The following is an 18,918-nucleotide window of genomic DNA, read 5'->3' as shown; positions in this document are numbered from 1 at the left end:
CTCCAACTCCTAACACCTGGTCTGGTTCATTACTCAGTACCAAATCCAATGTGGCCTCTCCCTTTGTTAGCCTGTCAACATACTCTGTCAGGAAACCATCCTACACACATTGGACAAAAACTGATCCATCTAAAGTACTTGAACTACAGCGAGTCCCCCATAGGACAGCATGGTGGCTCAGTGGTTAGCACTGCTGCCTCACAGCACCATGGTCCCAGGTTCAATTCCAGCTTCAGGTGACTGTCTGTGTGGAGTTTGCACATTCTCCCTGTGTCTGCGTGGGTTTCCTCCCACAGTGTGCAGGTCAGGGTGAATTGGCTATACTAAATTGCTCACAGTGCTAGGTACATTAGTCAGAGGGAGGTGGGTCAGGTTGGACCAAAGGGCCTGTTTCCACACTATAGGGAATCTAATCAAATCTAGTAACTGCTACTTTCACTCCTATCCAGAATTATCTTTGCTATCCTTTCCCCTACATCTATTCAGAGGCCTATAGAAAACTCCAGAAAAGATCTCCCTTTTCCTGTTGCTAACCTCGGTCCATACTACTTCAGTAGACATGTCCTCAAATGTTTTTTTTCTACCACTGTAATACTGTCGTTGACTATCAATGCCACACCTCCCACTCTTTTACCATCTCCTCTGTTCTTACTGAAACATCTAAATCCCGGAACCTGCAACAACCATTACTGTCCCTGCTCTATCCATGTCTCCAAAATGGCCACAATATCAAAGTCCCAGATACCAACCCATGCAGCAAGTTGACCTACCTTATTCAGGCTCCTGGCATTGAAGTAAACACACTTCAAACCACCTTCCTGCCTGCCAGTGAACTCATGTGACCTTGAAACCATGTTTCTGACCTCACAACTCTGAACCTCTTGAGCACTGGAACTATAATTTAGGTTCCCATCCCCCCACTGAATTAATTTAAACCCTCCCAAATAGCATTAGCAAATTTGCCCCTCAGGATATTGGTACCCTCTGGTTCAGGTGAAGACCATCTTGTTTGTAGAAGTCCCACCTACCCCAGAATGAGCCCTAATTATCTAGGTATCCAAAACCCTCCCTTTCTCAAGTAAAGAGACAAAATCTACACACAGCACTGCAGGTGTGGCCTCACCAACACCCTGTACAGCTGCAGCATCCCCTCCCTGTTTTAAAACTCCATCCCTCTAGTAATGAAGGACAATATTCCATTTGCCTTCTTAATTACCTGCTGCACCTGCAAACCAACGTTTTGTGATCATGCACAAGGACACCAAAATCCCTCTGCACAGCTGCAGTTGTTCACCATTTAAATAATAGTCCCTTTTGCTGTTATTCCTGTCAAAATGGACGACCTCACATTTACTAGCATTATATGGTCACTGACACACCCCACTCCCAGGAATAAAACCCTGTCATGCCTGGGAGTCCATTTACAATTTCTAAATTGAGATTGATGTATACTTGTTGGGAATGTATAGAAATGGCTGGAGAAGCTAATCGAATAAATGGAGTTTACTTAAAGGATCAGCCACTAATTTACTTGAATAGCAACACAGGCTCCAGATGCTGAATGGCCTCATCCTGTTTTGACATTCCAGACAGTGACAGGTCTATGCCCAATGGGTGGCATGGTGGCTCAGTGGTTAGCACTGCTGCCTCACAGCACCAGGGGCCCAGGTTCAATCCCAGCCTTGGGTGACTGTCTGTGTGGAGTTTGCATGTTCTCTTCGTGTCTACGTGGGTACCCTCTGGGTGCTTTAGTTTTCTCCCACAATCCAAAAGATGTGCAGGCCACGTGAATTGGCTGTGCTACATTGCCTATGTGTTAGGGGTAATTGGCAGGAAATGAGTCTGGGTGGGCTATTCTTCAGAGGGTCGGTGTGGACATGATGGGCTTCATTTAAGGGGTTGTGAATCCTAGGAACTTACGAGCCCAGATGGTGGTAGAAGCTCCCTCATTGAATATACTTAAGACTGATTTTGGTCACTCAGGGATCAGACAGGAATGAGAACTTGAAGGCCAAGACTGTATTGAACGGCCACGTGATTGCGAATGATGCAGGATGTAGCTCATCTACAATGAGAGTCTGGTGAAGTTCTGTCAGGCAGGAATTAGTTCTGGGTTCTCTTTTGATTACTAGCATTGCGCTGTTTCTGGAACAGTTCAGCATGGTGTTCTGACAATCCCCGGGGAGTTTCCAAGCCTACATTAGGTTAAGTACTTGTCAGTCTTTCTGGGACAACGTCCTATTGGAATGGGCAGTTTCTCTTGACCTTGACATTTGGAAAGAGAAACTAATTCTACCATATAAGCCTGAGGGAGTATTGGACTCGCAGATTCGGCAGTAATAACCGTTAATTTGCTGTACTAGAGGCTTCAGTGATATTTATTCTGAAATCCACCGTCAGTTCCCAGGATCCCACCACACACCTTTTCCAAGCAACAGGCTACAAAAGTAGGTCAAAGACTCAGAATTCTACAGCAATTCATCTCCTGACTCCCCAAAGCCTGTTCACCGTCTAAAAGAGACAAGTCAGAAGTGTGATGGAATATTGTTCACCCATGTTAATGAGTGCGGCTTCAACCACACTCAACATCATCCAGAGCAAAGCAGCCTGCTTGACTAGCATCATCCATCCCCTTAGAACAGTCACTTCTTCCACCAACGCTCAGTCGCAGCAGTGTGTACCATCTAGAAGATGCACTGCAGCAACTCACCAACACTCCCTAGCACTTCCCAAACCAAACACCACGACCACTGAAAAGGACAAGGGAAGAAGATACATATGGTCACCACTACCTGTAATTTCCCTCCAAGTCACTCACATCCTGACTTGGAAATATATCACTGTTCTTTCACAGACACAGGGTTAGAATCCTGGAACACATTCCCAGTAAGCACTGTAGGTGTCCCTTCAGCCAAGGACTGCAGTGGTTCAAGAAGGTGGCTCACCGTCAGTGGGTGGCACGGTGGCACGGTGGTTAGCACTGATGCCTCACAGCGCCAGAGACCCGGGTTCAATTCCACAGGCAACTGACTGTGTGGAGTTTGCACATTCTCCCCGTGTCTGTGTGGGTTTCCTCCGGGTGCTCCGGTTTCCTCCCACAGTCCAAAGATGTGCAGGTTAGGTGAATTAGCCGTAGTGTTAGGTGAAGGGGTAAGTGTAGGGGTATGGGTGGGTTGCGCTTCGGTGGGTCGGTGTGGACTTGTTGGGCCGAAGGGCCTGTTTCCACACTGTAGGTAATCTAATCTAATCACCATCTCTCTGGGCAATTAAGGACGGGCAATAAATATTGGCCTACACAATGACACCGATGGTCCATGAAAGAATAAAATAAAAATAATTATTCTTCATTTACCAGGAATTATGCGCTGCCGTCAATTCTCTGCACTAGTTACACTGGAGAGTAATAGGTTGTAATGGAGGCTTAGCTATCCCAGCATTCATTTCAACAGGGAAAGTCCTCTATTAAAACTCTGAAGCTTTTCCTGTCATAGAAGGTGTTTTAATTGTGTTCCGAAACGGTAAAACAATGAGTGCATTGTAAAACCACATGAACGAGATGTAGAGGATTAGAGCGAGCAATCACTGTTTCCAACAGCAGAAAATCTAATCATCGTCCCTTAACATTCCATGACATTAGTTAGCATCAATGAATGACTAAGAATTGGAATTAGTTTTATTGACACATCCTTTCAAGTCCATAAGAACAGAGTACAGTGAAAAGTTTACAATGTCGCCCCTCATGAAGCCACCTTAGGTATAATGTACCTAGATACACATTAGAGAAATAAAGAAAAAAATGCTTCACCGTCAACATCCTGGGGATGACCACTGACTGGAAATTGAACAGGACCAACCATATAAATACTGTGGCGATTAACCCTGCAGTGAGTAATTACTATCCTGACTTTCTTCACTGTCACTGGGTCAAAGATCTGGAACACCCTTCCTAACAGCACTGTGGATGGGCCATTATTAAATGAACTGTAGTGATTCCAGAAGACAGGTCCAGTACGCCTCCTTCAGGTGATTATTAGGAACAGGTCAGCCAGTGAAGACCACGTCCTGTGACTGAAGTAAAATGTAGACAAGCTGAGGGGTGGTATGGAAGTCCTACTTAGCAGGAAATTTTTTTAAAAACCCTCAAATTTAGTAATCTCAGGATTAATCCTTATTTACTCAATCCAGCTCGCTCATGTTTTTGAAGGCGGCAGAGTGGCACAGTGGCTAGCACTGCTGCCTCACAGCGCTAGAGACCTGGGTTCAATTCCCAACTCAGACGACTGACTGTGTGGAGTTTGCACGTTCTCCCCGTGTCTGCGTGGGTTTCCTCCGGGTGCTCCGGTTTCCCCCCACAGTCCAAAGATGTGCGGGTCAGGTGAATTGGCCGTGCTAAATTGTCCGTAGTGTTAGGTAGGGGTATGGGTGGGTTGCGCTTCGGCGGGTCGGTGTGAACTTGTTGGGCCGAAGGGCCTGTTTCCACACTGTAAGTCTAATCTAAAACCTCTTCACGAGTTTTGAGAAGATTTGTGGCTCAGGTTGAGGTTCTGGATGTAGGTTTGCTTGCTGAGCTGGAAGGTTCATTTCCAGACGTTTCGTCACCATACTAGGTAACATCTTCAGTGGGCCTCAGACGAAACACGGCTGAAAATTCCTGCTTGAAAATCTCTCTCAGACCTCCTCCTAGCCTTCTTCTCTCCAATAATCCCAACCTCTCCTCATAACTGATATTTCTACATCCAAATAACCTTTCTTGTAAATCTTATTTGCAGTCTCTCCAATTTATTCACGTTCTCTCTATGGTATAGCACTAAAGTGTATGCAATACACTAGCCGAGGTCTAACTAATGTGATTCGGTAGGCTACTTTTGGAATACCGAATGCAGTTCTGGACTCCTTCCTATTGGAAAGATGTTGTGAAACTTGAAAGGGTTCAGAAAAGATTTACAAGGATGTTGCCAGGGTTGGATGGTTTGAACTATAGGGAGAGGCTGAATAGGCTGGGGTTGTTTTCCCTGGAGCATCGGAGGATGAGGGGGCGGGGAGGGACCTCGTAGAGGTTTATAAAATTATGAGGGGCATGGATAGGGTAAATAGACAAGGTCTTTTCCCTGGGATGGGGGAGTCCAGAACTAGAGGGCTGGTTTAGGGTGAGAGGGGAAAGACATAAAAGGGCCTTAAGGGGCAACCTTTTCACACAGAGGGTGGTACGTGTATGGAATGAGCTTCCAGAGGAAGTGGTGGAGGCTGGTATAATTACAGCATTTAAGACCATAAGACCATAAGACATAGGAGTGGAAGTAAGGCCATTCGGCCCATCGAGTCCACTCGGCCATTCAATCATGGCTGATGGGCATTTCAACTCCACTTACCTGCATTCTCCCGTTAGCACTTAATTCCTCATGACATCAAAAATCTATCAATCTCTGCCTTGAAGACATTTAGCGTCCCGGCCTCCACTGCACTCTGCGGCAATGAATTCCACAGGCCCACAACTCTCTAGCTGAAGAAATGTCTCCGCATTTCTGTTCTGAATTGACCCCCTCTAATTTTAAGGCTGTGTCCACGGGTCCTAGTCTCCTCGCCTAACAGAAACAATTTCCTAGCGTCCACCCTTTCCATGTATTATCTTGTAAGTTTCTATTAAGTCTCCCCTTAATCTTCTAAACTCCAATGAATACAATCCCAGGATCCTCAACCGTTCCTCGTATGTTAGACCAATCATTCCAGGGATCATCCGTGTGAATCTCTGCTGGACATGTTCCAGTGCCAGTATGTCCTTCCTGAGGTGTGGGGACCAAAACTGGACACAGTACTCCAAACGGGGCCTAACCAGAGCTTTATAAAGTCTTAGTAGCAAAACGGTGCTTTTTATATTTAATAACTGATTAAAAGGCATCTGGATGGGTATATGAATAGGAAGGGGTTAGAGGCATGTAGACCAAGTGCTGGCAAATGGCAATAGATTAGGTTAGTATATCTGGTCAGAATGGACGAGTTGGACCGAAGGGTCTGTTTCCGTGCTGTACGTCTCGATGACTCTGTGATTCCAGCATCTTGTAGAAATTCAGCGTCACTTCCCTGCTGTTATACCGCGAGGTAGTTGACTCTTAATTGCCCTCTGAAATGGCCCGATAAGCCACTCGGTTCGAGGGAAATTATGAGTCAGCAACAAATTCTGATCTTGCTCACGCCCCGTGGAAGAATAACGAGAAAAATATTACTACAGTTGGGAAGGTTGGTCATTGGCATGCAGGAGCAGAAATGAAGGTACACCAGGTGAGAGGTTGGAACAGGAGTATTAAACAATTAGGGTAAAAAATGAGGACTGCAGATGCTGGAGATCACAGCTGAAAATGTGTTGCTGGTTAAAGCACAGCAGGTCAGGCAGCATCCAAGGAATAGGAAATTCGACGTTTCGGGCTTTTCCTGATGAAGGGCTTATGCCCGAAACGTCGAATTTCCTATTCCTTGGATGCTGCCTGACCTGCTGTGCTTTAACCAGCAACACATTTTCAACTATTAAACAATTAGCCCTACATTAAGTAGGAGCAGTCTATGGAATATACAAAGACGGCTTTAGAATACATACATGTAATTACACAAATTGTAGTGAATAAGGTGAGCAAGATGCAAGAATAAATGGTTACGTGGAAAGGCAAAATACTATAGATACTGGAAATCTGAAATAGAAACAGAGTGCTGGAGAAACTGAAGAGAGAAACTGAGTTAATTGAATCAATACAATTCTTTGAAGAGGGCTGGATGGGCTCCATGCTGTTGGAAAGGTGAGGAGGAACAGACAGGAAAGATGCCCAGAACAAAAGGGAAAGGGAGTATTAATCACAGAATCCCTACAGCATAGAAGAAGGCCATTCAGGTTAGTGGTGCTGGAAGAGCACAGCAGTTCAGGCAGCATCCAAAGTGCAGCGAAATCGACATTTCGGGCAAAAGCCCTTCATCGGCCCTTCAGGCTTTTGCCCAAAACGTCGATTTCGCTGCAGTTTGGATGCTGCCTGAACTGCTGTGCTCTTCCAGCACCACTGATCCAGAATCTGGTTTCCAGCATCTGCAGCCATTGTTTTTACCTAGAAGGCCATTTGGCCCATCGAGTCCACACGGACCTTCTGAAGAGCATCCCACTCAAGTCCACCCTTTGACTCTGCATTTTTTTCATGGCTAATCCACCTGGCCTACACATCCCTGGACACCTGTGGGCAATTTATCATGGCCAATCCACCCTAACCTGCACATCTTTGGACCGTGGGAGGAAACCCTCAGGGAGAACGTGCAAACTCCACACGGACAGTTGCCCAAGGGTGGACTCAAACCTGGGTCCCTGATGCTGTGAGGCAGCAGTGCTAACCCCTCAGCCACTCTGAATTATTTCTAGAAGTTCTCCATAACCGAAATGGAATCGACTTCCAATAGTCACTAGGCTTGTTGTGACATTGGCAATTTTCCAGTCCTCTGACATCAGCTGGGCTGAAAGAAGACTGAAAAATTGTGACTAGTTCATCTGCAATTTTCAGTCTTACTTGCACATGGGAATAAAGGAGAAATCCAGATGGAAGAGTAAATGTTAATAGCAGAAACTACATCAGTCCTGGTGAGAGTAAACTTGTGAAAATAGGATACTTTTAGTCGGGGGGTGTAATCAAAATGGAGGACCCAGTTCATGGTCTGACATTTTTGATCTACATATTAAGTAGTGTAGGTCTAGAAATGCCTGAATGGAAAATGAAGTGCTGTTCCTGCACTGGGTGTCAGGGTTTGTGGAACACTGCATAGGACCTAGGATAGAAAATGACCTGGTGGCAATATAGAAAGTGTGGCCAAAATATGATGAGGACAATGCGAGAATGTAACCCTTCAAAAGGGAGGTGAATTGGCAGTACTGACGAAAAGACATTGTACTGTTTGAGGGGACTCTCTGAGGGGACAGAGGTAGAATCCCTTTAAAGCCACAGAGTTGTTTTTTAGATTAGATTAGACTTACAGTGTGGAAACAGGCCCTTCGGCCCAACAAGTCCACACTGACCCGCCGAAGCGAAACCCACCCATACCCCTACAATTACCCCTTACCTAACACTACGGGCAATTTAGCATGGCCAATTCACCTGACCCACACATCTTTGGACTGTGGGAGGAAACCGGAGCACCCGGAGGAAACCCACGCAGTCACGGGGAGAACGTGCAAACTCCACACAGTCAGTCGCCTGAGTCGGGAATTGAACCCGGGTCTCAGGCGCTGTGAGGCAGCAGTGCTAACCACTGTGCCACCGTGCCGCCCACTATTGTGCAGCGCATAAACAGACCCTTTCTCCATCTTTGATTAGAGTTAAAAAAAGATTTGTGTTTATATAGCATCTCTCAAGACCACTGGTCATCCAATGTACTTTGCAACCAATGACGTATGTTTCTCAGTGTAGTCGCTGTCGCAATGTGGGAAAGACTCCAGTCAATAAACCCACACCAAGCTCCCACAAACAGCAATGTCATAACAAGCAGATAATCTGCTTTCGGGATGTCAATTGAGGAATAGGTGTTGGCCGAGTGCCAGGGTAAACCCCCTTGCTGTTCTTCAGAATATTGCCAATGAGATTGTTTACCTCCATCGGAGCAGGCAGGGTCTAGGTTTATCATCTGATGTGAAAATGACACCTCTGCCAGTGCAGCACTGCCGCAGGACTGCATTGCTTGTGCCAGCCTGGTTTGCTGTTTTCAAGCACTGCAATGAATCTTGAACCCAGAGACTTGGAATACAGAGCAATGCTGCCAACTGTGCCACCGCTGATATAGGAGAAGCAGAATGGGTATAATCACACCACTGGTGTATTTAATAAGCATGAGAAAGATCAAGGAGCAAATCTGCAGGGAAATTGTAACGAAGTGGGTGGCTCAGTGGTTAGCTCTGCTGCCTCATGGCACCAGAGACTGGGTTAAAGTCTACTCTCAGGTGATTGTGTAGTCATGATTTGGAGACATTAGTGTTGGACCGGGGTGTACAAAGTTACAAATCACACAATACCAGGTTATAGTGCTTCCATATAAACCTGTTGGACTATAACCTGGTGTTGTGCGATTTTTAACTTCGTGACTGTGTAGAGTTTGCACACTCTCCCCGTGTCTGCGTGGGTTTCCTCCGGGTGCTCCAGTTTCCTCTCAGAGTCCAAAGATGTGCAGGTTCAGCCACAGGAAATTGCCCATTGTGTCCGGGGTTGTGCAGGCTAGGGAGGTTAGCCATGGGAATGCAGGGTTACAGGGATGGGATGGGATGCTCTTTGGAAGATTGGTGTGGACTCGATGGGCAGAATGGCCTTCTTCCACACTGTAGGGATTCCATGATACATTGAAGAACTATAGGGTGATATTTAACTGATATATGTCCCTCAACCAACATCACTAAAACAATATCTAGCCAATTGCTGGTTCTGGGAACTTGATGCGTGGCCATTTACTGATGCATTTTTGACAATTAAACTTCAAAAAAAAAATTTCACAAGCTGTAATATGCTGTGGGGCAACATAAGATGCTTAGAGGGTTTTAGATTAGATTCCCTACAGTGTGGAAACAGGCCCTTCGGCCCAACAAGTCCTACCGACCCTCCGAAGAGTAACCCACTCAGACCCATTCCCCTACATTTACCCCTTTACCTAACACTGTGGGCAATCTAGCGTGGCCAATTCACCTGACCCGCACATTTTTGGACTGTGGGAGGAAACCGGAGCACCCAGAGGAAAACCCACACAGACACGGGGAGAATGTGCAATCACCAGACAGACAGTTGCCTGAGGCAGGAATTGAACCCAGGTCTCTGGCGCTGTGAGGCAGCTATGCGAACCACTGAGCCACCGTGCTGCCCCAGGTAGTTGAGGAGAGGTTGTTTCCACTCCTGGCAGAGTCTATGACCAGAGTAAGGAGTTGCCCTTTAAGACAGAGATGAGGAGGAAGTTCTTCTGTTGAGGGTGGTGCATCTGTGGAACTTTTTACAATCGAGGGGCTAACGAGGCTGCATAGTTCAATAGGTTCAATGCTGAGGTAGATTTTTAATCAGTAAAGGAATCAAGGATTTTGGAGAAAAGTCGAGGATTAAGAAATCAGCAATGATCTCATTAAATGGCAAAATAAACTTGATGTGTCGAAAATTCTACACTTGCTCCTATGTCTTATAAACAGACCCTTCAGTGCACCAGTCCATGCCGAGCATAACCCTAAACTAAACCTTCCTGACATTGCTTCCCACCGTTGTGTTCAATAACCCTCCAACATTTCCTGATCACCTGGATATCTTACACACTGTTAACTGGCTGGTGGTGTTTATCCCTGAGCCTGAGTGAGGAATTCAGGATCTGAAACTCTCTCTGCCCTTGCTCATTCAGAATGTCGCCTACTCCCCCTAGAGGCAGCAACTTTTTCCACAATGAGCTTCCCCATCATCTCCGAGCTCTCAGGGTAAGCTCCAGTGTCTCCCTTGTCCTCGGCAGTTACAAAACTCTTATCACTGACACCTCATTATCTCACTGTCCTGGAAATTAGAGCGTTCCAAACCTCAGGAAAGGTAAACAGCCGCTAGGATTCTCAGACTAGAATCACTCTCTGTTGAATTTCAAAGTGGCCCCACTTGGGTTTTTGAGGGGGAGTTAGAATGGGACACTTCTCACCGTAAGCACAAATACTGTGATGCCTGGCAGATGTGGGAGGGAAGGGAGATGAGGGCAGCTCAATGGGTACCTCTGTGCCGTCAACTCAGTGCACCCTTTCACCCAGTGTCCTCCCTACGATGGGAATCCCTGCTCGGTTGAAAGTGGCTTTTTTTTTTCAAAGTAGTTACTTTGTAGGAGGGTAAGGGTCGGTGGTCAGTCAGATCCAAGGCACTGAAAAGTCTGGGTTGTCCATGAATCTCCTCATGGTACTGTCAGTAGGGTCTTCAATTCCGACCCTCAACGCTAAACACCAATCCAGCACCCCCCAAACCCCCAACTCTACGTGTATATGTAGCTTTGACTAGAGAAAAAAAGACTTGCATTCATGGCTTCATCAGAGGCTTACTGATGATGTTCCCTAGTATGGTGACGAAACGTCTGAAAATGAACCTTCCAGCTCAGCGAGCAAACCTACACCCAGAGACTTGCATTTATCCAAAGATGTGTAGGTTCGGGTGCATTGGCCATACTGAATTGTCCTCTAGTGACCAGGATGTGCAGACTAGGTGGGTTAGCTATGGGCAATATGTAGTTAAATTAGATTAGATTACTTAGTGTGGAAACAGGCCCTTCGGCCCAACAAGTCCACACCGACCCGCCGAAGCGCAACCCAACCATTCCCCTACATTTACCCCTTCAGCTAACACAACGGGCAATTTAGCACGGCCAATCCACCCTAACCTGCACATTTTTTTGGATTGTGGGAGGAAACCGGAGCACCCGGAGGAAATCTACGCGCACACGGGGGGTGGGGGGGAGTGGGACATGCTTGGGAGTCTCAACATGGACTCACCCCCCTCTACACACACACACACACACACACACACACACACACACACACACACACACACACACACACACAAGGGATTCTACGATTCTTTCACAACCACAAGGGGGTCCAAAGCGATTTGCTGTCAATGAATTAGCGTTTGAAGTCCAGTCACTGTTATAATGTCAAGAATGTAGCTGCAAATTTGTGCAGAGCAAACAAACAGCAATGTGATAAAGACTCAGATCAACCAGGTTTTCTTAGGGACGTTGCTCTGAGCGAAGTATTGATGAGATCACTGGGGATAATTCCTCCACTTGACTGTAAAATGGTGATGTATGTGGAACTGTTGGGTGCACCGGGTAGAGGGCAGAAGCAGATTTAGTTTTTACACCTGATTGAAAAGACAGCACCTTTGGCAGTGCAGCACTTCCTCAGTACTCCAGGGAAAATTCTGGCCTGCCAATACTCTGGAATGGGGCTAAAACCCACAGACTTTAGACTCCAGGGTAGAAGCTGTACCCACTGTGCAACATAGTCAAGGGGAGGCTCCAAGATGATCACGTGAGGCAGGAGTAGGCCACTGAACATCTCCAACTCGCTCTGCCTTTCAATAATAAGATCATGGCTGACCTGATTATAACCTTTCACTCCATTGCTGATCAAGAACCTAGCCACCTTGCCCCTGTCTGTGTGGAGTTTGCACCTTCTCTCTGTGTCTGCGTGAGTGTGCTCCGGTTTCCTCCTATAGTCCAAAGATGTGCAGGTGAGGTGGATTGACCATGCTAAATTGTACAGGTTAGGTTGGTTAGCCATGGGAAATACAGAGGTGGGGATGAGACTAGATAAGATCCTCTTTGGAGGGTCAGTGTGGACTTGATGGGCCAAATGGCCTGCTTCCATACTAGGGAAACTACGATACCTTTTGAGGAAGAGTTCCCATTTCTCTGTGAGAGGAAAAAAAGGTCTACTTCTCTTTGTTTTAACTGGGGGAGCCCTGACTTTTAAACAACAACCTGTAATTCCAGGTCCTCCAAAAGGAAAACTTCCACATCTACCCTCTGGATTTTACACGTTGTAATCAAATTGCCTCTTCCTCTTCTAACATTCAGCCCCTTCAACTTTGCTCATAAGACAATCTGTCCTTTCTAGGTTTTAGCCTAGTAAACTGTTCTTGACTTGCTTCCCATGTATTGTATCCTTTCATGAAAAAGGTGGCCAGTGCTTCAGATGTGGTCTTACTAGTGCCCACTATAACTGAAGTACAACCTCCCTACTATGAATTCAATTGCCCCCCTCCCACTTATGTGAGACCATTCTTTGAATATTCATGATAACTTGCTGTACCTGTATTACAAACCCATTATGATTCATGCAAGGAGTAGGGCATGTTCTGAGAAATTAAGATAGGCTAGGACTCCTTTTTCACTGGAGGATGGGAGGTTAGAAGGGAGTCCCCAATCAGGGAAAATATACTTCCTCTATCCAATTGTCCAGTCCTGTTCGAATTTTGTACATTTCAGTCAGATTCCTATTTCATCCTTCTAAATTCTCGTGAATACAGGACCAGTTGAATCAGTCTCTCCTCATAGCATAGTGCTGCCATCTCTAATTGCAGGATTTTAACCCCGCGACACTGAAGAAATGGCGATACATTTTTCAAGTCAGGGTGGTGAGTACAGGAGGGGAACGCATAAGGTGATGTTCTGCTGCCCTTGTTGTGGTTGGAAGGTGTTGAGGGACTCTGGGTGAGTTACTGCTGTGCATCCTGTCGTATTACACACAGCTGCCCCTGTACATCAGAGGCTGGGTCAGTGTTTATTGCTCGTCCCAAGCTGCCATTCTTGGACCACTGCTATCCATTTAATGTAGATTGACCCACAGTGACATTGAGGGGGAAGCGCCAGGATTTTGACCCAGTGACAGTGAAGGAATGGCAATATATTTCCAAGTCGGGGTGGAGTGTTGCTCAGAGGACCATGTGTAGGTGGTGTCAGTTCCCCATGTATTTGATGCGCTTGTACTAGAGGTGATCTCAGTTCAGTTTCCTGGGGTTGCAATTTCAATTTTTCAGAGATGGTCCAATCCTGAAGGGTTAGCAGCCCCCAAACGTTAAGTGCTACCCAGAGGCCTCGTGGCTGTGCCTGAAAATGTGCTAAAGGAAGGGAAGGAGTCACGTGGGAAAGATGTCCCAAGGATCTGCATGGTCACGCCAGGTGGACTGCCAAGGAAAGGAAAAATTTGGGGCTGGGGGGGTCCTCATTACTGAGGGGAAAGGAGTCACGTGGGGAATACTGCTCTGAGGCATCATGACCACACCTGGGCTTTGGGAAGGAGTCACATGGGATAGCCGCCTTTAAGATCCTCACAACCACACCTTAAAGTGCCCTTGGTGGGAGGGGGGAGGGAAGGAGTCACATAGGAAAGCTGGCCTGAGACTCATCATGAGCAGACTTGGGTCTCACCGTCCAGGTCTGCTGAGGGGAAGGTGAGGGAAGAAGTCACGTGAGAAAGCTATCTTTGGTCACACCTGGAGGTCTGTGAGGGGGAGGGAAGTAGTTACATGGGAAATTTGGCCAGAGGCTTCTCCTGGTCATACCCAGGCCTCTGCCGAGGGACAGAAGGAGTCACATGGGTGAGCTGCCCCCTCCCTCCCCCTCCCTCCTGGGCACACTTGGGCTTGATGGTCCAAATCTGCTAAGAAAAGTGTAAGGGAAGAAGTCACTTGGGAAAGGCGCACTGAGAATCCTCATAGTCATACTTAGATCTCACAGTAGAGGTCTGCCAAGGAGGCAACAGCCATGCAGGGAAGCTGCCAGGAGGTTTATACAATTACAAGGGGCATGGATAAGGTAAACAGATCTTTTCTCTGGGATTGGGGAGTCCAGAACGAGAGGGCAAAGGCTTACGGTAAGAGAGGAAAGATTTAAAAGGGACCTCAGAGCAACATTTTCATGCAGAGGGTGGTACGTGTATGGAATGAGGAAGTGGTGGAGGCTGGTACAATCACAACATTTAAAAGGCACCTGGATGGGTACATGATTAGGAAGGGTTTGGAGGGATATGGGCCGGGTGCTGGCAAATGGGACTCGATTAATTTAGGATATCTAGTCGGCATGGGTGAGTTGTTTCCTCAATGTACATCTTTTGAGGGAATGGAAGGGAATGCTGGGACCTGTGGAATCCTGGTGATGGGGAAAAGGGGAAGGAGTCCCATGGGAACGCTGAGGCCTGTGGGATCCTGGTGATGGTGGGGAAAGGGAAGGAGTCCCATAGGAATGATGAGGCCTGTGGGATCCTGGTGATAGTGGGGAAAGGGAAGGAGTCCCATGGGAACGCTGAGGCCTGTGGGATCCTGGTGATGGTGGGGAAAGGGAAGGAGTCCCATAGGAATGATGAGGCCTGTGGGATCCTGGTGATGGTGGGGAAGGGGAAGGAGTCACATGGGAATTTCTAACTGGAGCCCTTGCTGTGTGTTGCAGGCGAAGCTGATCGTGCCCAACAGCACGGCGGGCCTAATCATCGGCAAAGGTGGCGCGACGGTGAAGGCGGTGATGGAGCAGTCCGGGGCCTGGGTGCAGCTCTCGCAGAAACCCGAGGGCATCAACCTGCAGGAGCGGGTGGTGACGGTGAGCGGCGAGGCCGAGCAGAACCGCAAGGCAGTCGAGCTGATCGTGCAGAAGATCCAGGAGGACCCGCAGAGCGGCAGCTGCCTCAACATCAGCTACGCCAACATCTCGGGCCCGGTGGCGAACTCCAACCCCACCGGCTCGCCGTACGCCAACTCCGCCGAGGTGCTGCCAGCGGCGGCGGCGGCGGCGGCAGCAGCGGCGGCCTCAGCGGCGGGCCTGCTGGGCCACGCCAACCTGGCGGGGGTGGCGGGCTTCGCGGGAGGAGGAGGAGGCGGCGGCGGCGGAGGCGGCGGCGGAGGAGGCGGAGGCCTTTCGGGCTTCACCGGCAACGACCTGCTGGCCATCAGCTCGGCCCTGAACACGCTGGCGAGCTACGGCTACAACACCAACTCGCTGGGCCTGGGCCTCAACCCGGCCACCGCCACCGGGGTCCTGGCGGCGGTGGCGGCCAGCGCCAACCCGGCCGCCGCCGCCGCTGCCAACCTGCTGGCCTCCTACGCCAACGAGGCCTCGGCGGCGGGAGGTGGAGGAGGAGGCGGCGGAGGAGGCGGCAACCCCGGCAATGCGGTGGGTACCTTCTCGCTGGGCTCCCTGGCAGCCGCCACCAACGGCTACTTCGGCGCGGCAGCGGCGGCGGCGGCGTCCCCGCTGGCGGCCGGCTCCATCTTGGCCGCCGAGAAGCTGGGCGACGCCTCCAAGGACGTGGTGGAGATCGCGGTGCCCGAGAACCTGGTGGGCGCCATCTTGGGCAAAGGCGGGAAGACGCTGGTCGAGTACCAGGAGTTGACTGGCGCCCGCATTCAGATCTCCAAAAAGGGCGAGTTTATCCCCGGCACCAGGAACCGCAAGGTGACCATCACCGGTACCGCGGCCGCCACCCAGGCCGCGCAGTATTTAATCAGCCAGAGGATCACCTACGAGCAAGGGGTCCGAGCCGCCAACCTCCAGAAGGTCGGTTAGTTTACAACAACAACCGCCAACCGCCACCACCAACAACGTCAACAACAACAACAACAAACCAAACGAGGTGCCGAAACAGAAAGACAGGTTTCCGTTTTTCTTTTCTAAGAACTGAAAGGGGCTTATATAAGTACTTGATTCTAATTAAAACGTCTTGTATTAATATATTATATGACAATGTCAGAGATCTGTGTATATGTAAATAATGTTTACCACTTGTTTCCATGGAAGCCACTTCTGTTCTCAACCTTTTCTCCCCCATTTTGTTTTCCCCCATCTCCTTCTCTCTCCCCCACAATCCCCCATCTCCTTCTCTCTCCCCACAATCCCCCATCTCCTTCTCTCTCCCCACAATCCCCCATCTCCTTCTCTCTCCCCCACAATCCCCCATCTCCTTCTCTCTCCCCCACAATCCCCCATCTCCTTCTCTCTCCCCCACAATCCCCCATCTCCTTCTCTCTCCCCCACAATCCCCCATCTCCTTCTCTCTCCCCCACAATCCCCCATCTCCTTCTCTCTCCCCCCACTCGCCCCATCTCTTTCTCTCTTCCCCATCTCTCTCTTTTCCTCCATCCCATCTCTTTCTCTCTTCCCCCCTATTTCTTACTCCCCCACCCCCCATCTCTTTCTCTCTTCCCCTACCCCCATCTCTTTCTCCTTTCCCTTACCCCGCCATCTCTTTCTCTCTCTCTCCCCACCCCCATCTCCTCTTCTCCCCCACTCCATCTCTTTCTCCCCCATCTCCTTCTCTTCTCCCCCACCCCATCACTTTCTCCCCCACCCCATCTCTTTCTCTCTTCCCCAATCCTCCAGTCCCCATTGTAGTCCTTTTGGACTTGACCCAGCTGCTAGCCTCAGACAGACAGTCACGTACTCTCTGAGGCCATTGCGGGATGGTATGCTGGCTGACCTTGAAATGACCTCTTCCCCTCCCCCCACCCCTCAACTCTTCTCTTTTTTTTTACACCTGTCTCCAAACTATCCCACTCTCCTCTCTCCCCGAGATCCCCTCCCCTCTCCCCATCACCCTCCTCCCCTCTCCCTGTCCAACCCTGCTCTCTTGCCCTCTCCCAGTTTTAACCCTCCTCGCTCCCTGAAAGCTGCCCTGCTCTTTCCCTGTCACCCCGTCTCCCTGCCCGCCCTCCTTTCACCCCATCCTCTCTTCCTCTCTCCCCATCGCCCTCAATCCCTCCTGTCTCCTCATCCAACCCTCTTCCCATCCAACCCTCCTCCTTTCTCCCCATCTCTCCCCATCACCCTCCTCACCTACCCTCCCTCTGTCCAACCCTCCTCTGTCCTGACTGCCCCCCCTTCCACAGTCTCCCTGACCTGCCCCCCCCCGACTCCCCCCCACCACCACCACCACCATCGCACCCTCCTCTCTTCCTGTCTGCCTGTCTTCTTTCCCCGTTCCCATACTACCCCCTTTCTTTCTCCATCACCACATCCCCTCTCTGTTCCAGCTCACCCCATATCTCCATCCACACACCCCCATTCCCCTACCCCCATCCCCTTTCTCTCTTCCTTCCCCATTCCTCCTCTGCCCACAAGCTTTCCAATTACCTGTAAACTTGGCGTCTCCAGTTAGGGATGTATTCCTGGGTGTTCTATCATGGGTCCTGCCCTCTCCAGTGGCCCAACACCACATTGCTCCTGCTATTGTTAGGTTGGCACATCCATCATGATGTCGCTTTGCCTTTTAATCCCTATTGGACAGGAGAACAAGCCTTTCAACCCATATGCCCTGTCAAATGTCCTCAATTGCCCCCCCATCCCTGACATTTTTATTGTTTGTGAGTTAAATGAGTTAACAAGATGAGAGAAGCAAAACTCACAATGTCCCTAAAGAGATGGTTATTCCTGAGTTTCGCTCAGAGCAAGGTTCAGGGGAGAACTCCAGGGCAATCCTGGAGGAGTTGGCCGTTTCGCTGTTCATCCCAATCTCATGGCAATGTCAAAATGCCAGGACTACTTATCGAATTCAAAGTTTTGAGTAAAACGCCACTTGTTTTATTCCCTGCTTCCCGGAATTTGTAGGGGAAGAAAAAGAGCTTTGGGAAATGGGTGCTTAACCTCTTCCGGGAGAGTTTCTGGGCTCTCAGTTGCAGACCCTCAATGGATTTTCACGAAACTGAGAGTTAAAAGCTATCAGCAAAATTGACTAGGCTGGAGGTCTTTTCTCTGGAAAAGAGTTGGTTGGCATGTGACCTGATCACAGCCTTTTAAAATTGTGGAAGAATTTGGTGGGCAACGTGTTAGGATCTCAAATCTAGAGTTGACAGTGCGAAAGGAGGCCACTAGCACCCATCTTCGCTCTGATTCTTTGAAAGAACGATCCTGTTTAGACCCTTATTTTTCCTCAAAACTGCAAACTTGGGGGAGGCGTCACTGTAAGATAGTAGCTGATATATTCAGGTGATAATTCAGGGAGAATGTCTTTGGCCAGAGACCAGTAAGAGTGTGGGACTGGCTGCCACAGGGAGTGGTAACATAGTCTCAGAGGGAAAGATAGATAAACGCACAAGGGTGAAAGAAGCAGGCGCAGAAATTGTTGTAAAAACTCAGCAGGCCTGGCAACGTCTGTGGAGAGAAATCGGAGTGAAAGCTTTGGGTCCAGTGACCCCCTCCTCCGAACTGAAAGAACTAGGAGGTCATGTTGCTAGGGTGAGTTGGGAAGTGGGTAGGAGGAGGTTGGCTTTGTGATCTGGTCTGTCCTCCCACTCAGGCCTTTGTGAATGGAGGTGGAATTTGGATAATAGATCCGTGTCAATCTGCTCCACAAACACAGTGAGAACATTCCTTCTGCAAGGGGTAAACAAATCCGGCCTATCTAAATCATGACTGACTCAATTT

At 48.8% G+C, this 18,918-nt stretch overlaps 1 protein-coding gene across 1 annotated transcript in view; it reads left to right on the top strand.

Moving 5' to 3' along the window:
• Positions 1-16,195, top strand: part of LOC132836702 (RNA-binding protein Nova-1-like) — a 226,212-nt gene extending 210,017 nt beyond the window's left edge. The window contains exon 4 of the mRNA XM_060856107.1: positions 14,956-16,195. Coding sequence (XP_060712090.1) covers positions 14,956-16,065 — 1,110 coding nt within the window. The 3' untranslated portion in view covers positions 16,066-16,195. The remainder of the gene's footprint in view (positions 1-14,955) is intronic.
• The last annotated feature ends 2,723 nt before the right edge of the window (positions 16,196-18,918 follow it).

The sequence above is a fragment of the Hemiscyllium ocellatum genome, chromosome 47 (genome assembly GCF_020745735.1).
Source record: "Hemiscyllium ocellatum isolate sHemOce1 chromosome 47, sHemOce1.pat.X.cur, whole genome shotgun sequence".
NCBI classification, from domain to species: Eukaryota; Metazoa; Chordata; class Chondrichthyes; order Orectolobiformes; family Hemiscylliidae; genus Hemiscyllium; species Hemiscyllium ocellatum.
The sequence above is the reverse complement of the archived record's forward strand: the minus strand, read 5'-3'. Positions and strand labels throughout refer to the sequence as shown.